The sequence below is a fragment of the Carassius carassius genome, chromosome 22 (genome assembly GCF_963082965.1).
Source record: "Carassius carassius chromosome 22, fCarCar2.1, whole genome shotgun sequence".
Classification (NCBI taxonomy): domain Eukaryota; kingdom Metazoa; phylum Chordata; class Actinopteri; order Cypriniformes; family Cyprinidae; genus Carassius; species Carassius carassius.
Genome location: NC_081776.1, coordinates 5,744,792 through 5,765,801, shown reverse-complemented (window position 1 = coordinate 5,765,801; position 21,010 = coordinate 5,744,792). Strand labels below are relative to the sequence as shown.

General features: G+C 36.4%; 2 protein-coding genes and 1 pseudogene across 3 annotated transcripts; 2 read left to right on the top strand and 1 right to left on the bottom strand.

Annotated features, from left to right (window-relative positions):
• Positions 1-2,643: 2,643 nt before the first annotated feature.
• LOC132098549 (glycosyltransferase 8 domain-containing protein 2-like) lies at positions 2,644-5,186 on the top strand (annotated as a pseudogene).
• Positions 5,187-5,332: 146 nt separating this feature from the next.
• hsp90b1 (heat shock protein 90, beta (grp94), member 1) lies at positions 5,333-11,616 on the bottom strand. The gene is made up of 18 exons (XM_059504990.1): positions 11,452-11,616; positions 10,548-10,650; positions 10,045-10,186; positions 9,837-9,953; positions 9,208-9,539; positions 9,023-9,134; positions 8,799-8,921; positions 8,590-8,706; positions 8,357-8,494; positions 8,191-8,268; positions 7,606-7,671; positions 7,238-7,507; positions 6,903-7,148; positions 6,655-6,791; positions 6,214-6,292; positions 5,972-6,127; positions 5,795-5,890; positions 5,333-5,606 (listed from the first exon to the last, which is right to left on the bottom strand). Exons 1-18 carry the CDS (start codon positions 11,498-11,500, stop codon positions 5,580-5,582), a joined length of 2,388 nt encoding a protein of 795 aa, XP_059360973.1. The 5' UTR covers positions 11,501-11,616; the 3' UTR covers positions 5,333-5,579.
• A 377-nt stretch (positions 11,617-11,993) lies between these two features.
• On the top strand, positions 11,994-19,858 carry ttc41 (tetratricopeptide repeat domain 41). 2 transcript variants are annotated; one of them, XM_059504489.1, is made up of 17 exons: positions 11,994-12,815; positions 12,947-13,044; positions 13,333-13,513; positions 13,602-13,819; positions 14,523-14,686; positions 14,781-15,258; positions 15,348-15,587; positions 15,993-16,152; positions 16,252-16,400; positions 16,559-16,686; positions 17,230-17,410; positions 17,525-17,675; positions 17,895-18,044; positions 18,133-18,254; positions 19,121-19,247; positions 19,336-19,418; positions 19,506-19,858. In XM_059504489.1, exons 1-17 carry the CDS (start codon positions 12,136-12,138, stop codon positions 19,724-19,726), a joined length of 3,531 nt encoding a protein of 1,176 aa, XP_059360472.1. In that variant the 5' UTR covers positions 11,994-12,135; the 3' UTR covers positions 19,727-19,858. The 2 variants fall into 2 exon arrangements, with proteins under 2 accessions (XP_059360472.1, XP_059360471.1); XM_059504488.1 differs by having other exon boundaries at positions 19,336-19,858.
• Positions 19,859-21,010: the final 1,152 nt, after the last annotated feature.

Below are 21,010 nucleotides of genomic sequence, written 5' to 3'. Positions count from 1 at the left end.
ATTAGTCTTTTATAATTTTGTCAATTTTGTGTCTGTATGTATATAGATACTCACATATCGTTATAACTATGTAATTATAATACTATTATATATTATAATTATAATTGTGAAATTGTTTAATAATTATATATATAGTATATTCAAGTAGCATTAAATTGTCCTGTATTTACGTATTGGGCACACCCACCCTTGATACAGTAGAAAAGGGCGGGTCGTCCACTCCCCTGTAAGACACAGATGTGACTCTGTGGAGTATGTGGATTTCAGAAATATTAAGAAGACATGTTGACAAAAAATGCTTAGCTGGGTCTCATGAGGATAAATAAGTGAAAGGCAGAAGCGCGCGGTACAGATTAAAGGAACTTCAGCGCGCGCTGCTGGGAATTACACTGGAAGCTCTGGTAAGTGACCGATAAAAACAGTTTAATGGAAATCAAGCGTGTTTTTCCTCTTATCAAAATATTGGATATATCAGCTACACCGTAGCAATATTAAATAAAAATATGAGATTAGTTAAAAATATAAATGGTGTTTGAGAGAGTATATAGCCAGTTTATAAGACTTCAAATAAACGAAAAAAGAATCAGAGCCAGAAATTAGCTTTTTCTGCCAGGTGGTTGTACTGTAACTGTTTGGATTTACTTGGTTTCTGGTCCCTTTCAGCAAACCTACAGTAAGTTTACTCCATTCTGAGAGGCACGAGAAGATATGATATGAAGAGAGAAACTGATAAATGGGAGTTTAGAGCTTAGTGAAGAATGCCATCAGGAAGGAAAGGCCAGGAGACTCCTGATAAACAGTCCCACATGTGTGCAAAAGTCTCAAGAGACCAGAAAAACTCATTAGTAATACACTTTTAACTCATTTTAACTGTAAATGTAATATTAATAGTCACTTTTTAATAATTCAAAATTAAATATTTCAGTAATTATAAATAATACTTTACTGAAGTTGGTTTTAATAATAATGACATTTTTTATAATTGTAAAGTTTTTTTTATAAACTTTAAAGTGTAGTTTTTAAACTTGCTGACATTACACACATTGGTTTTTTTCTTTCTTTAAATTAGTTATTTTAATCTATTAGATGTTTTGCGGGAAAGTGCTACAATTTGAAAATAAATATCTAAGGCATTTCTCATTTTTCTCCCTCTTTACAGATGCTGATGAGGAAAAATGGCTCTGTTGATTATCCTTATCAGGAAACCTCAGCCTGAACTATTTAGCCCTAACCCCCCAAAAAAAGTTATTTCAGATTTCAAATTTTTGTCAGATTTTCTGTATTATTTGAATATTTAAAAAATATATATTATAATATGTATTCATATTTTTAATTAGCGTTTATTACGTCATGTTCAGTTTTTTTATTATATTTTTTTTTAACTGTTATGTTATGTTCTTTTTATCATTTTGTTCTTTTAAAATATTTCCACAAAGCTTTAATTTACTTTTATTTCAGTTTTAGCTTAATAATTGTGGTACTTCAAGTTAAACTTACTTCAATTAGTTGCCAACAATGAAAAAACTAGGTGTAGAAACAATTTTCAGAAATTGCTTATAAATTTCACACTTAATTACAAAGAAATGGCAAGTAACAAATTTAATTAAATGTGAAATTTTGAAGAAGAAAGACTGAAAAGGTGTTTACGTGTAAAATGTACTCCAACAATATATTTTAAACTTTGACAAATATATATATTTTTAAACTTTTAATTTAAAATGTATATTTTATTTGCTTAATAATCAGCTTTATTACCCCAACATTTTTAATAGTTTGTCTTTATTTTTAGTCACAATAACAACAAAAAAAAGTGATGAAACAATTTTCCCTCAAAAATTGCTTGTACATTTCACAATTCATTACAAAGAAACATCAAGTAATACATTGATTTAAACATGAAAACTTGAAGTAGCACGACTGAAATAGTATTTTCTTGTAATACATACTGTAATGTACTGTATATGAATTGTTAGAACTACTTATTCCAGTTTGACTACCAATGCTATTTTTTAAAGGAGCACTCCACTTTTTTTTTTTTTTTTTAAATAGGCTAATTTTCCAACTCCCCTAGAGTTAAACAGTTGAGTTTTACCGTTTTCGAATCCATTCAGCCGATCTCTGGGTCTGGCGGTAGCACTTTAGCTTAGCTTAGCATAGATCATTGAATCTTATTAGACCATTTGCATCTTGCCTAAAAATGAACAAAGAGTTTCTGTATTTTTCTTATTTAAAACGTGACTCTTCTGTAGGTACATTTTTTACTAAGACCGACGGAAAAAAATGAAAAGTTGCAACTATCGAATAAATCAGAAAAAGATAAAACTCAACTGTTTAACTCTAGGGGAGTAGGAAAATGAGCCTATTTTCCAAAAAAAGTGGAGAGTTCCTTTAAGTTAATATTAACAATTAGAACAGTTCCTCATCCCTCACACATCATCTTACAGTGAACTCTAGTGGACACTTTTTCATATATTCAACACAGTGCAGCATTTTCTGTAGTCTCTCTCTCTCTCTCTCTCTCTCTCTCTCTCTCTCTCTATATGCCAGTCAACCATGTACTCCTCATTCTGTTAATCCTGGTGCCTTTTGCTCTCCTCTACAAAAAGACCAGACTACATACACTGGCCAAGTATTCAGGTACACATGCAAGGTACTGATACGCTAGCACGTATTCACAAGAAAGATGGGGCCAAAACGGGTGTGGAGGACGAGAAACCGATGGACACTGACATACCTGTGGTGATCTGTGCTTCAGAGGAGCGTATTGGTGCTGCCATTGCAACCATCAACAGCGTCTACAGGATTAGCCGTGCAAGCATTTTCTTCTACATAGTTACCCTTCGAGATGCCATCAAAAAGATAAGGTCTCACTTGGTTGCAGTATTTCTGAACTGATTTAAACTGATTTTAGTGATGATCCAACACATTAAGTAGTTTATTGTACAACATGTCATTAGATATTCTTAAAATCAATCATTATTAAGACTATAAACCTTTATTTATCAAAATACTGGATTGCTAATTGGACCCTTGACCTTTGATAACAAAAACAAAAGCAATGGGATGCATTTGCTGCTCTCTTTTGAAAGTCGATAAGTCTATTTATTTGCATTTATTATGGTTAGTTTAAGTTCATTTGCATTTATTTGCATTTATTTGCATCTTTTCTGCTTCCTGCAATCTTTTGCACTCGAGAACCACTGCAATTATATATACACATGCTTAGATTTTTATAATAGATTTATATAAATGATACACACACACATACGCACACATATAGTTAATTTCTACTGTAACAATAATTTAGTGAGCATTTTATATAGCAAATGTATATTTTATATACATAGTATTACCTAATTTAGAATTTAGTTACATTTAAATATATTCAAATTAAATATTAATAAAATATTATCCTCAATCAACATACTAGACATCTTTTAAATTTTAAATAACATCTTTTTATTTTTATTTTCAGTAATTTTGTAGTGTGCTTGTCATTTATTAGTTATTTTTATTATTGCTATTTAGGTTTAATTTATTTTTATTGCAGTTATTATTTTATTTTAGCTATATTTCAACCTAAAAAGTTAACATTTTCAGTCTTAGTTAACGAATGTACTTCGTGTTACTTCAAGTAAACTCTTCGTTATTTCTAAAATGTGTTCAGTCTTTTACACCCTAATTGTTTCTTGGTCCTGGTTTCTTTTGTGTTGTAGCTTAACTTTGTGAGGTTCTACTTGCTGCTTCTTGCCATTGAAAACCACGAGCGGATCGTTTACCTGGATATTATGTGTGTAAACATCTGAAATGGACACTAACCTTACACTTGTACTCGTGTTGCACTGATCCAAAAGCTATCATCATCAACGTGATCATGCAAGATTGATCTCATATGTCCAGTGCATGAAATGAAACCACTACACTGCTCTATTCACTGTGATAATGAACGATTTTGACTTACAGGACATAAAGCTGAAAGCAGGACTGTTGCTGTTCTGTTCGCCTCAGACTGTGATCTCTCCCCCACACATGAGATGGTGTGCAGTGTGAGGATACAGGTGGGCATTTCTGGATCTATGTGTTAGTATTCTGAATATGGTGTATGTTTATCACTTTACATGGATTGATTTCTCACTTTCATTTCATCAAAACACAATTGCCTCTCACAGACATCCTATATGGGATTTCTGGACTACCGCAAAGAGGAAGTCAGAGAGTTGGGCATCAATCCCAGCGACTGCTCCTTTAATCCAGGTGTTTTTGTGGCGGACCTTGGTGAATGGAAAAAGCAAAAAATAACTAAACAGCTTAAGAAATGGATGGCTAAGAATGTCAGGTGATATATAGGTTCATTTAGAGTTCTTCCAAGATCAAATTAGTTAATCAGCAACAGATTTCTTTTTTTTCCATGTTGATGTAGGGAGAATCTGTACAGCAGTGCCATGGCAGGCGGTGTGGCCACCCCTCCAATGCAGATCGTCTTTCATGAGAAATACACAACCATTGATCCACTGTGGCACATCAGACATCTGGGTTACTTAATGTTTTCAAACTTTTTTTTTCCTGCCAGATCTCACAGAATTTTTCCTGCCAGATCTCACCTGGGGGGTGGGGGGGTATTTGCAGTTCCCACAAAAATATTAAGCCACACAACCATTTTCCACTTTTATAAAATGTTTTTTGAGCAGCAAATCAGCACATTAGACACTGAAGACTGGAGTAGTGATGCGGAATATTCATCTTTGCATCATAGGATTAAATTACATTTTAAAATATCAAAAACATTCCCAATATTTCAAAATCAGTTTAATGTTTCCTAATCCTGTTAACAATGTTAACCACAAACCAAACATCAAGTTAATGGAGTCCTTAGACCCCACGAGTGGAAGGTCAGGTCTCCTCTTGAACATCACAATGTGTCTCGTGGAAGATAGTTTTTTTAATTTGATTTGTGAATTGAAACTTGCTGTAAACCAAACCAACAAAAACTATACGTTCTTTTGTGTGTGTTCTATGAAGGATGGAGTTCTGATACCAGTTATCCCAGATCCTTACTCAAAGATGCACGCTTACTGCACTAGAACGGCCGTTTCAAGCCCTGGAACTATCCCTGGATCCATCTGGACCTCTGGGAGAAATGGTTTATCCCAGACCCCACAGGAAGAATCACCCTGGTACGACCATGAACAATATTTAAAATTTAAACAATCACTTTGACTGCATACAAATCAAAGAACTAAGGCTACTAAATGAAAAATTAACAAATACCCAAAATGGAATCCTGTTATTTTGAGGGGATTTTGTAAAATGAGTAAAACAAGGAGACACAAGGTCCTTTTCAGGAAACATTTAATGGTTCAGTGGACAGGAGTCAGCACTCCACAACTGGGTCAGTTAAATATTAACAAATTTACAATCATGGAGGAATGTAAAAAAAAGAAATCTCAAACACAAACATAGCGCCTTAAAACAGCTCCTAACCCCCAAACCCACCCGGCACAGAGAAAAGATAACCAGCTGAGATTGCCATCATCACTCTGCATCACAGTCCAACACCCAGTCCCTCCCAGAATTAAACTTTACAACTCGACTTTGGCTGTGGTATCCTGAAAAGCAGAGAAATCCATGTGTTAACATACATTAAGATTTAAGGAACTGTTAAAAATGGCATTTCGCGCCTCATTTCTCACCCTCACATTGTTTCAAACCTCTTAAGTTCTCCTTTTGCGTTAGATGAAAGAACCATGGGTTTGGAACAAAATGAGGGCGATTATGTGAAAGTTTCCACACTCACCGTTTCTTCCTCTGCCTCCTCATCTGCCTGGACCTCCTCCTCATCCTCTGCTTCTTCAGTCGGTTCTTCTGGCTCCTCCTCTTGCTCTTCCTCTACCTGTGGACACAGTAACAGGATATTGAGCCATGCTTCATTTGAGCATCGTTTTGTATTACTGGCACTTGACTGTGCGTGTACCTGTTCTTCCAGATCTACATTCATGCTGAGCCGCAGCATGCGCTCTATTCTGTCTCCATAAGCTTTGGTGTCTGTGAGTTGGTAGCCGGATCGCAGTGTGGCGGTTTCAAAGAGCACCACGGCTAAATCCGCAGCTGTCTGATCCTCAGCATCTTCCTACAACACAAAGCACAATATATCAGACACTGAACTCTTAACAGCAATTTTTTTTCTCAACTTGAACACAATTATGCTTGACTTACTTTAACTCTCCTCAACATCTCCTTGATGAGAGGATGTTTGGGGTTGATTTCTAATGTCTTCTTTTGACTTGCATAATAACTAGAATGAAAGAAAAAAAAAAAAAGGTTCACAGTTAGTATGAACATAGTTTGGAATATTATAAATGTTTTCACTTTTCACATGGCAGGAAGTGGTGGGTTGCACGATCACATTTCTAAATGGTGGCAAGACACTTATTTTCAGAGCACTTTATACAACGCATATTGCGTCAAAGCAGCATGTTTGCAAAGTTTTGCAGGGAAAATCCTTTAATTTCAATTGGAATCCACACTTTTTTGCTAGTGACATTGTGCAATTTTTCACACATAAGTTTTTATAAGTCATTCCCTTGCAGTAACTAAGGTGACTGGAACTAGAATTTGCATATGCACACATGTATTTAAGCTTTTTAAAGGACGTACTTTGTGGAAATGTCTTTTCCTGTCTGGTAAGCCTGGGCTTTCATGATTCGTTCCATGTTGCCAGACCATCCGTACTGACTTGCAACCAGAGCGCAGGGAGACTTGGTCAGCCTCTGAGACAAAATGGCCTTCTCAATCTGAAACGCAGTACAAGGACGAACTTGTTTAAAATTGTCATCTACCACTTCTAAAAGGTCAGTCAGTTTATAATATCCAATACAATACAAAAAAAATACAAATGATCATACGTTGTCCTTCAGGGCCTTCTCTTTCATCCAGGTGGTGAGTGGTTCGAAGTCTTTCTCCAAAGTTTCTCTCTTCTCCTTTGCCTTGTCGCTCTCGTCGAATTTCACGCCTTCCTTGGCCACATTCTGGAAGCGTTTGCCGTCAAACTCGGGCAGAGCCTGGATGCAGTACTCATCCACTGGCTCAGTCAGATAGACGACCTCATATCCTTTCTTAAGAAGCCTTTCCACGAATGGAGAAGACTCGGCCTAAAAACAGAAATATTACATGTTAATATGTAAAATGGAGAAATAGGGTATCTTAGTAAGTGCAGCTCAAAGTAAAAACACTTGTGCACCTCCTTCCTGCTAGTTCCAGCCATGAAGTAGATCTTGTCTTGCTTCTCCTTCATCCTCTCCACGTACTGCTCCAGACTAGACAGTATGGTGTCACTGTGGGAGGTCTGGAAGCGGAGCAGCTTGGCCAGGCGGGTTCTGTTGGAGTGATCCTCAATCACACCCAGCTTGATGTTGGTGCCGAACTCCTTCCAGAACTTGTCATTGTACTGCTCCTCAGCGATCTTCTTGATCATGTCCAGGGTCTTGCGCACCAGCTTTTTACGAATGACCTGAAGAATAGAGGTATCAGCGCAAGTTCACGGCATCATATAAAATGTACATAAACCATCAGTCGAGGTTACTCTGATCTGTAACACGATGAGCTCACCTTGAGCAGTTTGTGTTGCTGCAGAGTCTCTCTGGACACATTCAGTGGCAGATCGTCAGAGTCCACCTGAGAGATTAAATCAAACATTCATTAGTGATGCAGCAAAATCAATTATAGGCCAAAACTGATAAACCATCCAATTTTGTTCCATTCAATTAATAGCTAATTAAATGCAATGTTAGTCAAAAAAAAAAAAACCCAACAACCTTATTTCATATTCATTAATATTTTCAATTAGCTTATATTTTTACAGTTTCAGTTTTCAATTTACATTGAACAATTGTGTGCATTCACCATTTATTATACACATTTTTGTGCAGATAACATTATGCAGATAACAAACGTAATAAACCTATTTTTGGCAAATAACACTTATTTTGTACCCAGTATTACATTAATGCAGACATGCAATCTGCTCAAGAATGGAAATGCTCTTTAATAATAAGCCAGTACACAGGAAGGCTATCACTTCTAGGGAAGTGCAATGCAAACATGCAGAACTAGGATTGTGAAAGTTGAGTAACAGAAATGTCGACGCATCCTGAATATCTTACAGACTACACTTAAAAATAGACAAACACTTACAACGCCTTTGATGAAGTTGAGGTACTTGGGCATCATGTCATGGAAGTCATCGGTGATGAAGACTCTACGCACAAACAGCTGAAAGAACCAAATTGGGAACAATTAAGAACTCAAATACAACATAAGACAACGTGTTCTTTTCAAACTTAAAGATGATCAAAATTACTTTGATGAAGTCATTCTTCTTGGTGCCATACTCATCGAAAAGGCCTCTGGGTGCAGCTGCAGGGATGAAGAGGATGGACTTGAAGGTGACCTCTCCTTCAGCGGTGAAGTGGATGTGACTAATGGGCTCATCAGAGTCCTGAAAATTAAAAGGATTCCACTTGAACTGATCCAAGAAGCCACAGAGCATCACACGAGTGGATTCTTTGCGTGTTAAAGCACAGGTTGACTCACCCTGGAGAAGGTCTTGTAGAAAGCTTTGTATTCATCCTCCTCCACTTCCTTTGCAGGCCTCTGCCAGATGGGTTTAATGTCATTCATCAGCTCCCAGTCCCACACGGTCTTCTCCACCTGAAAAGGAGTAAGGAATTGTTAATTGAGAAACATTTATAAAATAGCCTCTTACGGATGTTTACTTGTATATTTGGAGCCAAATACAGTACCTTCTTAGTCTTTGGTTTGTCCTTGTCTTCATCCTCTTCCTCAACCTCAGCTTCATCTTCAGTGGCTTCTTCCTTCTCTGCCCCAGCCTCCTCCTCTTCAATGGGCTCCTCTACAGTCTCAGTCTGGAAATGAGACAAATCGATGAGTTTGACATCTACCAGCTAGTTAAGCTATTGGTGAACTTTAAACTCGAAGGTCTGGGGTCTTTGGTGGAAACACTGACCTTGCTGCTCCATACGTAGATCGGGAAGTTGATGAATTGAGAGTACTTCCTCACAAGGTTCTTAATGGTCTCCAGCTCAAGGTAGTCTGAAGCTTCTTCTTTCATCACCAGTCTGATGAAATAATACTACTTTAATAACATGTAACAATGTACACATTTTTTGCGACTTAAGTTAAACTGCTTACGTAATGGTGGTGCCTCTGCCCAGAGTGTCTCCACGAGGGTCCTCAATGACGGAAAACTCGTTGGAATCAGATTCCCAGATGTGCTGGGTGCCGTTGTTGTGCTTGGAGGTAACAATGACCTTATCAGCCACAAGGAAGGCAGAGTAGAAGCCCACACCAAACTGACCAATCAGCTCAGAGGTGGACTGACCCTCATCCTGCATCTCAGTCATCTTGCTGAGGAACTCGCTGGTTCCGGATTTGGCAATGGTACCGAGGTTCCTCACCAGTTCGTCTTTGGTCATGCCAATGCCCGTGTCAGTGATGTGAAGCATGTTCTTTTCTTTGTCGGACTAGTGAGGACAGATAAGACACAGAAGTAAATATTGCATAACCCTGATACATGTAGTAAAACTATTTACTAAAGAAGCCAAGAACTAAAAAAAAAAAAAAAGTGTTTGCATCGCTAAACAAGGTGTTGAGTATCAAAATTAAGATATGAAAATGCAGGAAGGAAAAGCTCCTCAATTTGTTTCATACACGTTTGAATTTCTTTTGCATTGCAAATTAAAGAGTGATGTTATATTTCTCGGTTTCAGTAAACCGGGTTCATCTGTAACGGTGGGTTTCGGGACTCAATTCTAACACACCTTGATTTTAATAGTAAGTTCTTCATTTCCAGCAAGAGCATCTTCATTGGTGAGGGACAACAACCGGATCTTATCCAAGGCATCGGAAGCATTAGAGATCAGCTCTCGGAGGAAGATCTTAAGGATGGAAAAATTAAGAATTAGGAAGCGTTGATCTTGTGTACAACTCGTAAAAATATGATGAACCACATAAGTTCTAATAACTCACCTCCTTATTCTTATACAAGGAATTGATGATCAGTTTCATCATCCTGTTCACTTCTGCCTTGAACGCATGCTTTTCTGCCTTTTCCCGAATTTCTTTTATTTGCGAGGCGTTCAAACCATCTAGCTGAATTGCTTCCTCCTCCCTGTTGGAGAAAAGATGGAATCATGGAAGTGCAAAGGATGTTTGTTAGATGTCATTTCCCAGAGGGGACTTGTTGCTATTTGCCCTTGGGTATTGTGGAACAAGACACAAGTGCATCAGCCAGATGTCCAACCCTCTTTGGGGATCACTTGTGGCTTTTGTGAGGAGCTAAAAGTGAATACATCTAAATGTAACCTCTTAAGAGATAAACAAGTGCATTTTAATAAGCTAAAAGTAGCAGCCAGGATTAGTTTTGAGGTTTTATTTAACCCACTTTAATATTAGAGTCTAAATGAAGGGTCACAAGTGTGAGGAACAGTCCAGTTCGAATCAGTCAAGTGCAAGTTCAAGTCCATACAGACCTCTGAACAACCTCGTCATCTGTGCGGGATCCGTCTCTGCTCTTCCCAAGGTCCTCTTCTACTGTGCCGTCAACGTCAACTTCATCATCGGCTTTCACAGATGCTGCAATTATGCAAAACATGAGATTAAAATGAAGCCACAATTGATGTGAATGCGACATTGGTGACAAAAAGCACTTTAAAGCCAGACCGAATCTATGGTGTTACTCAGTAACTTAATGATATAACACACAGCATCAAAATACAACTTTTATTTGAATCACAAGTGTTTCATAACTTAATTCCCAAATATATTTGCTCAGCAAAGACCCTATTGTGCACAGCAAGGCTGTTTGTTCATTGTATGTGAATATGCACTGCATGTGAAGTTAAGTTTGATTAGAATTGCCCAGGTTCTCCACATCTGAAACTTGCAAATGCACCTTGATCTGACAATCAAACAAGATCCTTGATTAAATTCTTCTCTAAATGTGCAATTAATATGCATGATTTTATTTCTCCCTTGCATGACTATTTTACATTAAACAAATCGTACATTACTCGTACAATTACATAATTTCAATGCAATTAATCGTTTTAAGACATCATAAATAACTATATTAATAAATAGAATATCATTATGCGAAGCCCATTTCAATCTTAAGGAAACTTCCAGAAGCACATGCGAGTCAATTCCACTCCATGTTTTATTTCCTGTTCTGAATCTTTCTTCCATTTAGGAAGCGTTAACATATCTACATAAAAGTATTACTTAAAAAATTAAAAGAAAAACAAATGCTAAACGTTACATGACAAAAAAGAGGAAGCACACAAAGAAAGCAGCATTACTGCAAACCCTCACTGAAGCTTTGTCAAGTTCAAAGGCAAAGGTGCATTCCATGGGCATTCAATAAAACGTACTCACCGAATGCCAAAAGTGCACAGAGGAGACCGATAATCCACAGTCGCCTCATTGTTTCTGAGAAAAAAAAATATATATATTATTTATTAATGAGACTCAATAGCGGATTAACGACTTGAGCAATCGCAGCGGCCTCCACACCTCGATGGGCTCTTGCAGTGCGTAGAAAATAGAACGAGAAGTGGGCTTTATAAACTCCAGCGCTCTAGGGATGTACTCAGCCGGTATGAGCCAATCACAGCACCCCACGCACAACACCGCACCAATCAGAGAGCGATCCGCGGCAGCTGCCCTCCAATCACCGCCTTACATGTCCGATTTTACACGTTCCAATCGTGGCTCGCGTTGATTGGCTCGACGGGATGCCTGTTCATCGAGCGAGCGTTCTGAGGGGATTTCGTCATAGACTGTGACAGCTGTTCTGGGGACGGTGTGACTATTGTTTCCTGCTTTAAACGGGTTGAGGGAAACGGAACTAGGTGATTCAGAATCAGATTTAATTTAGAGCTACGGTTACTTTAGCAACCAGTTGTTGACAAGGGTGAAAGACCACAAGAAAGTCAGGATAGGATTGAGATTTTTCTTTTTTACTTATTTTATGTTGACTAATATTATTGCATTTGCATTGCAATATGCATTTTTTTTTTCTCGATTGCATGTAACTACTGAAATTTTCACACACTAAAAATGCAAGTAATAAATATTAGGGAAAAAATGATGGGAGAAACTTCTGACAGCTTATATCTGGGGTTTTCTTTCGGGCCTTATCTGTGTTATGTTCCAGGTGATCTTCAAGAAGAGCTGATTTACTTGAAAGCAAAGGTGTTTCATCACCTAGACACACTTTGCCGGGCGAAGGGAACCTGTTTCAGACCTGTGGACTTGCAGAGAAGCAAACAAGAAAGAAGAGATGATGAAAGTAATCATAAGCTTGATCTTTTTGACCAACGGTTGAAAATCAGTTTGGATCTCATTGACCGCTCGTCCTTTTTCATTTGTCTTCTTGGACACAGCTACGGACAGTGTCTGCCGACTGAAAATGGTTCTCGGTCTGATATTGGACCATGTTCTTTGTCTGAGGTGGCTAGGAACTTGCACGTTGCTGCAGAGGCTGGTAACCCTTGGGTTGTGGAGGATGAGTATCGCACCAGTAGCCTTACAGAGCTGGAGATTACCAAGGCAGCCTTTATTGACAACAACAGAAGCTGCTTCTTTTATTTTAAATACTGCACCCCACAGGACACAGAGGACGACAGAAGTAGTGAAACGTGCAATTTCTTGAACATGTTGTCCACTCAAAGCCAAAGGGAGAGACAGAGAATGAGAAATCTAAAAAAAAAGATCATAAATCATTGTCTTCCTGTCAGGTCTGAGTTTACAAGTCACAGTGTCTTGAAACACAAATGCAGATTTATATGAAAAACTAAAGGCCATTTGTGTATTTTTTTTGTATATATATATATATTTCCACCATCCTTTTTTTTTTAATGTGTGACAGATTCTTCAGAAACCTTCATGAACTTGAGGAGATGATTAAGTTGGACTGGGAAGGAATCATATGTAAATTTCACGAGGATCCAAAACATCCCATCTCAGGTAAGACTACACTTTAAAAGGCCACATTTTGAGCTTTAATCAAATTCTTTATCAATTCTAAGTTGTATTTTATTTTATTCTAAATTTTAAATCTAGCCTATTTATATTGATTATGTATAAAAGAATATGAGCATAATGATGCATATTAAAAAATAGTTCAAAATTACTATTATCACTTATGATAGGTATGATTTTGATGAGTTGTTATTTTGGGTTTCTCAGTCCCAAAAACAGAATATGAGGGTTCAAGTAAGATACATTTATGATTTTTGACTTGATTTGTTGAAGGTTGGCAGGATTCATTCGATCTGCAATACCATGCGATGCATGCGCGTACATTGTGTGACTGGTTTGTGCCCTCGGCACCCACCACAGAAATACTGAACACACTAAACAAATTTCTGCATCCTGTGACCCATAATGCAAAATCTGAGATCCACTCAAAAAATCCAGGAGCTCATTTTACATGGTAAGAACATAAAATCCAAAATAAAGTAGGCAAACTGTGTTTGATTACCATATATTATGTTATAGGTCAAACTGTTGTGTGCTTACAGTGATCTTGACCAGAACGACTCAGAGAAATCTATTTTACTAGTGTGCGGTGAAAGGGGTTGTGGGAAGTCCACTCTGGCAGCATGGTGGCTGCGGTCCTTCTGCAGGCAAAATCCTGATGTTCCAGTCATCTCTCACTTCTGTGGGACCAGCACATCCAGCACTGATGTCAGGTCTATCCTCAGACAGTGTACTGCTCAACTTCGAAGAGCACATTACAGTAAATTGCCTCATTTTCCAGCAAAAATACGTTTATGATTCTTGGAATTGTCTATATAATTACCAGAAAATTATTATTGCAATGCACGTTATTTTATGGAAAAATAAAAGTTAGATAAATTGAAAGATTATCCACTTAAAATTAGAAATTGTATTGTACACATAAATATTATAATTTTAATGTAAATGTATTACAATTTTAGTAAAAATCAAGAAAATAAATAAGAAATATCAAATATAAAAAGTAAACATTTAGAACATTTTGTACAAATATTATAATAACAATATTGTGTGCGTGTGCGCGTGTGTGTGTGTGTGTGTATATATATATATATATATATATATGTATATATATATATATATAATTTTAAAATAAATAAGTTATAAATAAATTATAATAAATACATTTTAAAATAAGAATTTTTATTGTGCATGTAAATATTGTAATTTAAATTGAAATCTGAATTACTAAGAAGATAAAAATTAGACAAGAAATATGTAATATAAATAAAATAAACATTTGTAATAATTAAAAAAATAAATATATGAAATATATATATTTTAAATAATATTTTAAATATCTTTAACAATGAGTATTATTAAATATATTAAATAAAAATAAAATGTTATAGAAATATATTTTTTAATAATATTTTAGTGCAGGATGAAGACCAAAATATTCTGATATTTTACATTATCTGCAGGTGATTTTCCAGATTGGGATGATAGTTTGGAGGACGTGATTGAGTTTATACATCTCCATCGGACAGTCCAGGCATTTACTGCAGCAGCCAGTCTTGGGCCTTGTATTCTTCTTATAGATGCTATTGACCTTCTGACAGAAACACTAGCAATATCAAAGCAAGAGGTGATCTTTTAATCTCTTGTTTGATTGAGTTAGTTGTCTTAAGATATTTTATTTCAATAAAATAAACACCTTAATTCTGTATTTTGTTTTCCAGGTGAAGGAACTGCGATGGCTGCCAGATGATCTGCCTTGCTATTGTAAAATGATCATCACAACAACCTTTACTGACCTCACTTACAAAAGTCTGACCGGCAGGAACGATGTCCAGATTCTCATCTGTCCCCATCTCTCCGATCCAAGTGTTCTGGGCAGCATTATGCGCAAACATTTGTCTTTGCCTTACAAGGAGCTGCCATCCAGTGTTTTGCAAAGAGTTGGACGTAAGAAGCAGTGCCACATTCCGGCCTTCTTAGCACTCATTGGCACAGAGTTACGGACATGTGGAGTGCTGAGGGAGAAAGAGGAAGAGATGGAGCTGTTGAAGGAGTATATAGAGGCTGATTCAGTTCCAGAGCTCTGGGTGAAGGTCATTCATCGCTGGGTACAAGATTACAGCAGAACTGCTCCAACAGAAGATATTACTTCTTGTAAAGTCACTGAGGCTCAAACATGCTCTGCATCACTCAGGGATGGTGAGTCCTTTTTATTTTGTTATATAAAACCATGCTTGCCATGATTTTATTAGTTAAATCTAATAAGCATTTTCTCTTCTTCTCTACAGATCTCTCAGGCTGGGTGTGGGACACACTCTGTCTCATTCATGTTTCTCGTGCTGGGCTGACTGAGCCTCAGGTTTTGGCTTTGTTGGAAGATTTAGGCTACTGTGGTAATCTGCAAATCCAGGTTTTGGAATGGGCCCGACTGTGCTCTACATTTTGGCCTTGGGTTCAAGAGAAAGCCAATGGGCTTCTGAGCATCACACATCAATCACTCAGCCAGGCTATTGACCTGCTGTTGCATGGTCAGGATGGTTTTACGTTATTTGTTTTATTCTTCTTCATTATATTTCATTCCTTTCCGTCCTTTGCCAATATCTGCTTTGAGTAGCCAAACCTTTGATTGAATGGCAAATTATACATTTGTAAATTAAATAAAATAAAATAAAATAAAAAAATTTAGAAAAATTATAATAGCTAAATATTTTAATAAATATTATATTTTACAAATAATTATTTAAAGATAAATGCATTAAAAATTGAATATTTATTTTAAAAACTAAATATATTTTTTTATTTTTTACTAAATGAATTTTCAGTAGGGACGTGTGCCATCTGACACTATGATTCTTGAAATAAAGTCATATAGTCTCAGACGGGCATTTCCAGTTCATTTAATGCTATTGTGCTTTTGTTTCTTGCGTTTTAAGGTACGAATGGTCAGAATTTCTACCAACGGATCCTTGCTAAGTTTTTTCAGAAGTCCAGTTTAGAGCTTTGTAGCTGGGCAAGAAAGATGGAAGAGATTCCTTGGCATCTCACGCAAACTGGTTCATTCAATGAGTTGCATGATTTCCTCAGCAATCTGTCGTACGTTATCTGTAGTTTATCTTTGAAAGTAAATCTTTTGCTAATGCAGGGACCTAGTTTTCAGTCAATGATGAAATAAACCCTCCATATTTTTCATAGTACCGTGGAGTTTTTGTCAAGCAGCCTGAAGCGATTCCCACAGATGACAATTGATGTTATACATTATTGGACACTACTAAGGCAGAGAGGATTTGACCCTGTGACTTCATTCCAGAATCTTATGGCTAAGACTTGGGAGCGTCTTAATGGTAAAACGAATTATTTTTATTACAACATTTATCATAATATTTATCATTACAGTACAGTAATCTAAATGAATTTAAACAGTTTTATAAATTGTGAAGTATTCTGAGGTATTGCCTTCTACAGATCCTCATAATTCTGATATTCACCTGGTCTTTCTTAGACGTTCACCCTCCAGATCACAGCAGTTTGTGGAGACTGTCATTGTTCTGTTCTAAAGTTCTGCTCTGTTTGGGTGAAATGCAACAAGCTGAAGAGCTGCTACTGCAAGCAGATCGAATTTTCCAAAAGGTAAAAATAATAAAAGACTCTAATATTTGTGACCCTGGACCACAAAACCAGTCTTAAGTCGCTGGGCTATATTTTTAGCAATAGCCAAAAAATACATTGCATGGGTCAGAATTATGGATTTTTCTTTTATGTCAAAAATCATAAGGATATCAAGTAAAGTTCCATTAAGATATTTTGTAAATTTCATTTTGTAAATATATCGAAACCTTTTTTTTTTATTAGTAATATGCATTGCTAAGAACTTCATTTGGACATCTTTAAAGGTGATTTTCTCAGTATTTTGATTTTTTTGCACCCTCAGATTTCAGATTTTCAAAAAGTTGTATCTCGGCCAAATATTGTCCTATCCTAACAAACAATACATCAATGCGAAGCTTATTTATTCTTAATCTTATTTATGAGATTATGTAGAAATCTCAATTTAGAAAAATTGACCCATATGACTGGTTTTGTGGTCCAAGGTCACATTTTGAGAAATTATTAGCTCTAATCATTGTCAGAAATTGTATGCATTCAATTTTGTTTTGATGGTTTCTTCCACAGGGTGTAGAGCTGGATAGTGACAGTATGAGGTTACTACTCAAGGTGCAACATATGCTGGCAGAGCTTTACGTCCAAATGCATCTGCCAAAAGACACAGAGATGTACTGCCACAAGGGATTTGAGATGGCCCGGTCTCTTACAGTAGCCCACCTTGACAGCACAGAGGTCAAACTGATAGTTGGTAAGATTCATGACATATTTCATCCAGCATTCACATAACTTTTATAAACAGACAAGAGAGTTATTTTAATCAAGGTTAAATTTGAACACATGTAGCACTAATATGCTATTACAGGACAGCTGCTTTATTGTCTGTGTGTGGCATTGCTGGAGGATGGACGGCTTTATGCAGTACCAGGGCTTTTCAAAGAGATCAACTCAGATAGATGCATCTCTGGCCATCCTTGTGCTGACGGCAATGCAATGCTACTGAAGGCCATTCACAAGTAAGATTAAAAACGGTGTTTTTCTCTCAATTAAATTCAATTAAATTAAGAATTTATATCAAATAACATTTATATATTTTATATTAAATAAAAAATGATGCTACATCCATGTCAGTAGGTGTCAGTATAGTCTAAGAGTTTATGACCACTGTTATATTAGCCAGAAATATACTGAAATTACTTGAAGTCCATTTAAATGCATTTTCACATTTTGTCTAGGTTGAGTCTTTGTGAGCCCCAGACTGCTGAGAAATGCTTTCAAGCTGCACTGGCCAGCCGGAGGCGCTGGTACGGCGATGATCATCCTCTGGTAGCAGAAGTGGAAGAGCAGCTTGCAGATCTCTGGGCCAGAGCTCAAACCAACACAGAGTGAGATGCTTGTGTTTAGTTACATCAATCTGTCATCAAACCTCAAAGTCCTATTGTTTGATTTCAAGGTCACTGGCTTGACTTTTAGATGGACACAGAGGAAGATGATTGAACTGTACCGGCATGTTATAAGCACTAAAGAGACTGGGGCTCAGATGATGCAACTTCCCACCATGCAACACAACCTTGCTGTCATTCTTATGAAGCTTGGTGAGTGACTTACTTCTTAAATGGCGACTGGTTAAGCCACTGCGTGCTTGAACACAACAGTAACTTTTTAAGTGGCCTTGGTTTCAATGGCTTATTTTTCATTAAAACCTTTGAGTCAAACCACCCGGCTCCAAAATGAATCACAACTTCAGAAACTCTGATTTGAAGGTAAAATGTATTTGATTTACCTACCGTATTCATTTATTTTTGGACAAAAAGAAGTGTGGTGTGTTTGTATATTTATACACTGCTAGCCCAAGGTTAGGAATAATTAAGATTTTTAAAAAATTCTCAATGCTGCATTATTTGATCAAAAACACAGAAATATTCTAAAATATTATTACAATTTAAAAGAACTGTTTTTAAATATATTTATATTATATATTTTCAGCAGCATACAGCAAGCAGTTTCGGCCCAGATCCGGCCCATATCTGGCCGTATGGATTTCATTCACTTTAGATTTTCTATTAACTATACAGTAGGCAACTCTGCAACTACGTATTAACTAACTCTTAAAGAGTAAAGGTAAAGTGTAAGTAGAATAAGTTGACGTACTTATACTGAAGACACTGAAGACTGGTTATATGGCTGCAAAAAAAATCAGCTTTGCCATCATAGAAATAAATAATATTTTAATTTATTAAATTGTAATTGTATTTCAAAATATGACATAATATATATGTATTTAAACAAAAAAAATCATGCATTTGAAGACTGAAGTCATTTACTGCAAGTTTAACATGCCTTGTAGTATATTACAAAATATTCAAATATGTAAAATAAAATAAGTTCTACTGCTGTTGTCTGTTGTCATTGCATCATGCTCTGTCCTGTCACAGATGTTTTGTGTATTTTACACTGGCAGGTAAGGTGTTGTTGCGTGGCTGCAGTAGAGTTGAGAGGAGAGAGGGGCTGGATCTGCTTCAGAGAGCTGCAGACATAAGGATTCACCTCCTGGGCCCTGAGCACCCACTGACACGAGACCTGGAGCTGTGAGCTCAGTTTCACTGCAATATTGTATTGTAATCACACAGACACTCTTTAACTCTTAATTCATTTTTAATCTTCTCTCTTCTGCAGTGTTTCAAACCCTGATATTGTAGGACAGAGGAAGCATGTTCTAGAGGTCATCAGGACCACCTCAAACAATAACCTGTCACTAGGTAGGTCTACAACTGCTTACAAGGAGTCACACAGTGGGCTGCAAAAACCATCCTCAAAGTCACATATAACACGAGCAACTACCAAAGTCCCTAGGAGCTTCTCTACACAAAGAGCATCATGTTGTAACCAGGGTGAAACCCCAAAAAGACCATGGACGGCTTTCCAGGTCTGCGTATTTGGACCACAGAGTGACATTAGGACTCTATTGCAAACAGAAAACGCTGGTAGGTTTGACCGACGACGGCCCCTTACCAGATCAACCCCGGGTCTTTCTCAGGAAGATGCATCATGCAGGAGGAAGCTTTGAAAGCACTGAACCAATAGAAAAGAAGACACTGTGTTATATGGTCAGAGTAGTTATTCTATTCTATTCTATTCTATTCTATTCTATTCTATTCTATTACTTCTTACCTTTGTGTTGCTCACTGAACATTACAAGTTTCTGTAAAGCTGCTTTGAAAAATACAGATTGTGAAGCACTATATAAATAAAACTGACAACTATTAGAATAGATTTATAGTGAACAAATATCTATTTTAGAAATGTATCATTTGTTTGCATAAATAAATGTTTACTACGTAATTATTATAGTATACATTCATAAGACATAAAACAAAAAAAAAAAAGCCTGTGAAAGCAGAAAAAAACTGAATGCTGAAATACTGTACATGTATATATAATCATATTCCTACTTAGTCTGTTTAATACAGTGTTAGTCATTATTCTATCTGTATCTTCGGAGCATGAGGGTGGGTGGTTTTGTAAGAATTTTATTTTGAAAAGAACTGGGACTGGGAACTTGGCATTGACTCATTTATTATTAAAGGGTCTATGGCAATATCTCAGCTGCATCGCAAGGTCTTCCAGCGCTTTGAGATCTCCGAAGAGGATTTCTGAATGTTACGAGTGCCAGGATTTACATCTGTGCAAGTATTATGTTTTACGGGAAATGCAGGTAAGTAATATAAGGATGGGAGAACATCTGGATATCTAGCGTAATATGCTCCCATTATAATAATTGATACACGACTAAATACATAAATGTTACTTATAAATAACCGCAGCTATTTGTGCTCATCATAGTTTTAATAGCATGAGAAATGTATAAATTCTTAACGATTGTAAGTTCCATTGATATTTTGCATTTATCTAAAATTATTTTGTGAAAATTTTATTGCTGCTTTTAACATATACGCTACTATACAAATTTGCACACACCTGCTCGTTATTCATTATGGCTATTTTCCACATTTCAGAATAACAATACAGTGAAATATTAAATAATTGTGATAATAAAATGAACAATTACTAAACAAAATGACTGGCCAATCTGTTTATTTTTAACTAATGTTAAAACGTTCTTCATAATCAATTACATAGGACGTTTAATATTTGTTAAAAATAAATAAACAAAATTACTGAGCAGTCTGTTTATTAATGATTTATTAATATTAATAACAGCACCTATTAATAAGAATTTAGTTGATAGAATTGTAGTTGATTTAGTTGATTGTAGTTGATAATAACACCCAGCAACGCTATTAAGTAGGATAATAATAATGATGATCAATAATAACATTTTGCTATGTTT

What these genes read in the sequence shown, in the direction of transcription:
- hsp90b1 (XM_059504990.1), bottom strand. Translation starts at nt 11,500, where the DNA reads ATGAGGCGACTGTGGATTATCGGTCTCCTCTGTGCACTTTTGGCATTC. An exon ending in CCTTGTATAAGAATAAGGAG is followed by an intron (nt 9,954 to 10,044) that starts GTGAGTTATTAG and finishes TCCATCCTTAAG; the next exon opens with ATCTTCCTCCGAGAGCTGAT. An exon ending in AACTTACTATTAAAATCAAG is followed by an intron (nt 9,540 to 9,836) that starts GTGTGTTAGAAT and finishes TGTCCTCACTAG; the next exon opens with TCCGACAAAGAAAAGAACAT.
- ttc41 (XM_059504488.1), top strand. Translation starts at nt 12,136, where the DNA reads ATGCAAGTAATAAATATTAGGGAAAAAATGATGGGAGAAACTTCTGAC. An exon ending in GATTTCCTCAGCAATCTGTC is followed by an intron (nt 16,153 to 16,251) that starts GTACGTTATCTG and finishes TATTTTTCATAG; the next exon opens with TACCGTGGAGTTTTTGTCAA. An exon ending in GACTTGGGAGCGTCTTAATG is followed by an intron (nt 16,401 to 16,558) that starts GTAAAACGAATT and finishes GGTCTTTCTTAG; the next exon opens with ACGTTCACCCTCCAGATCAC.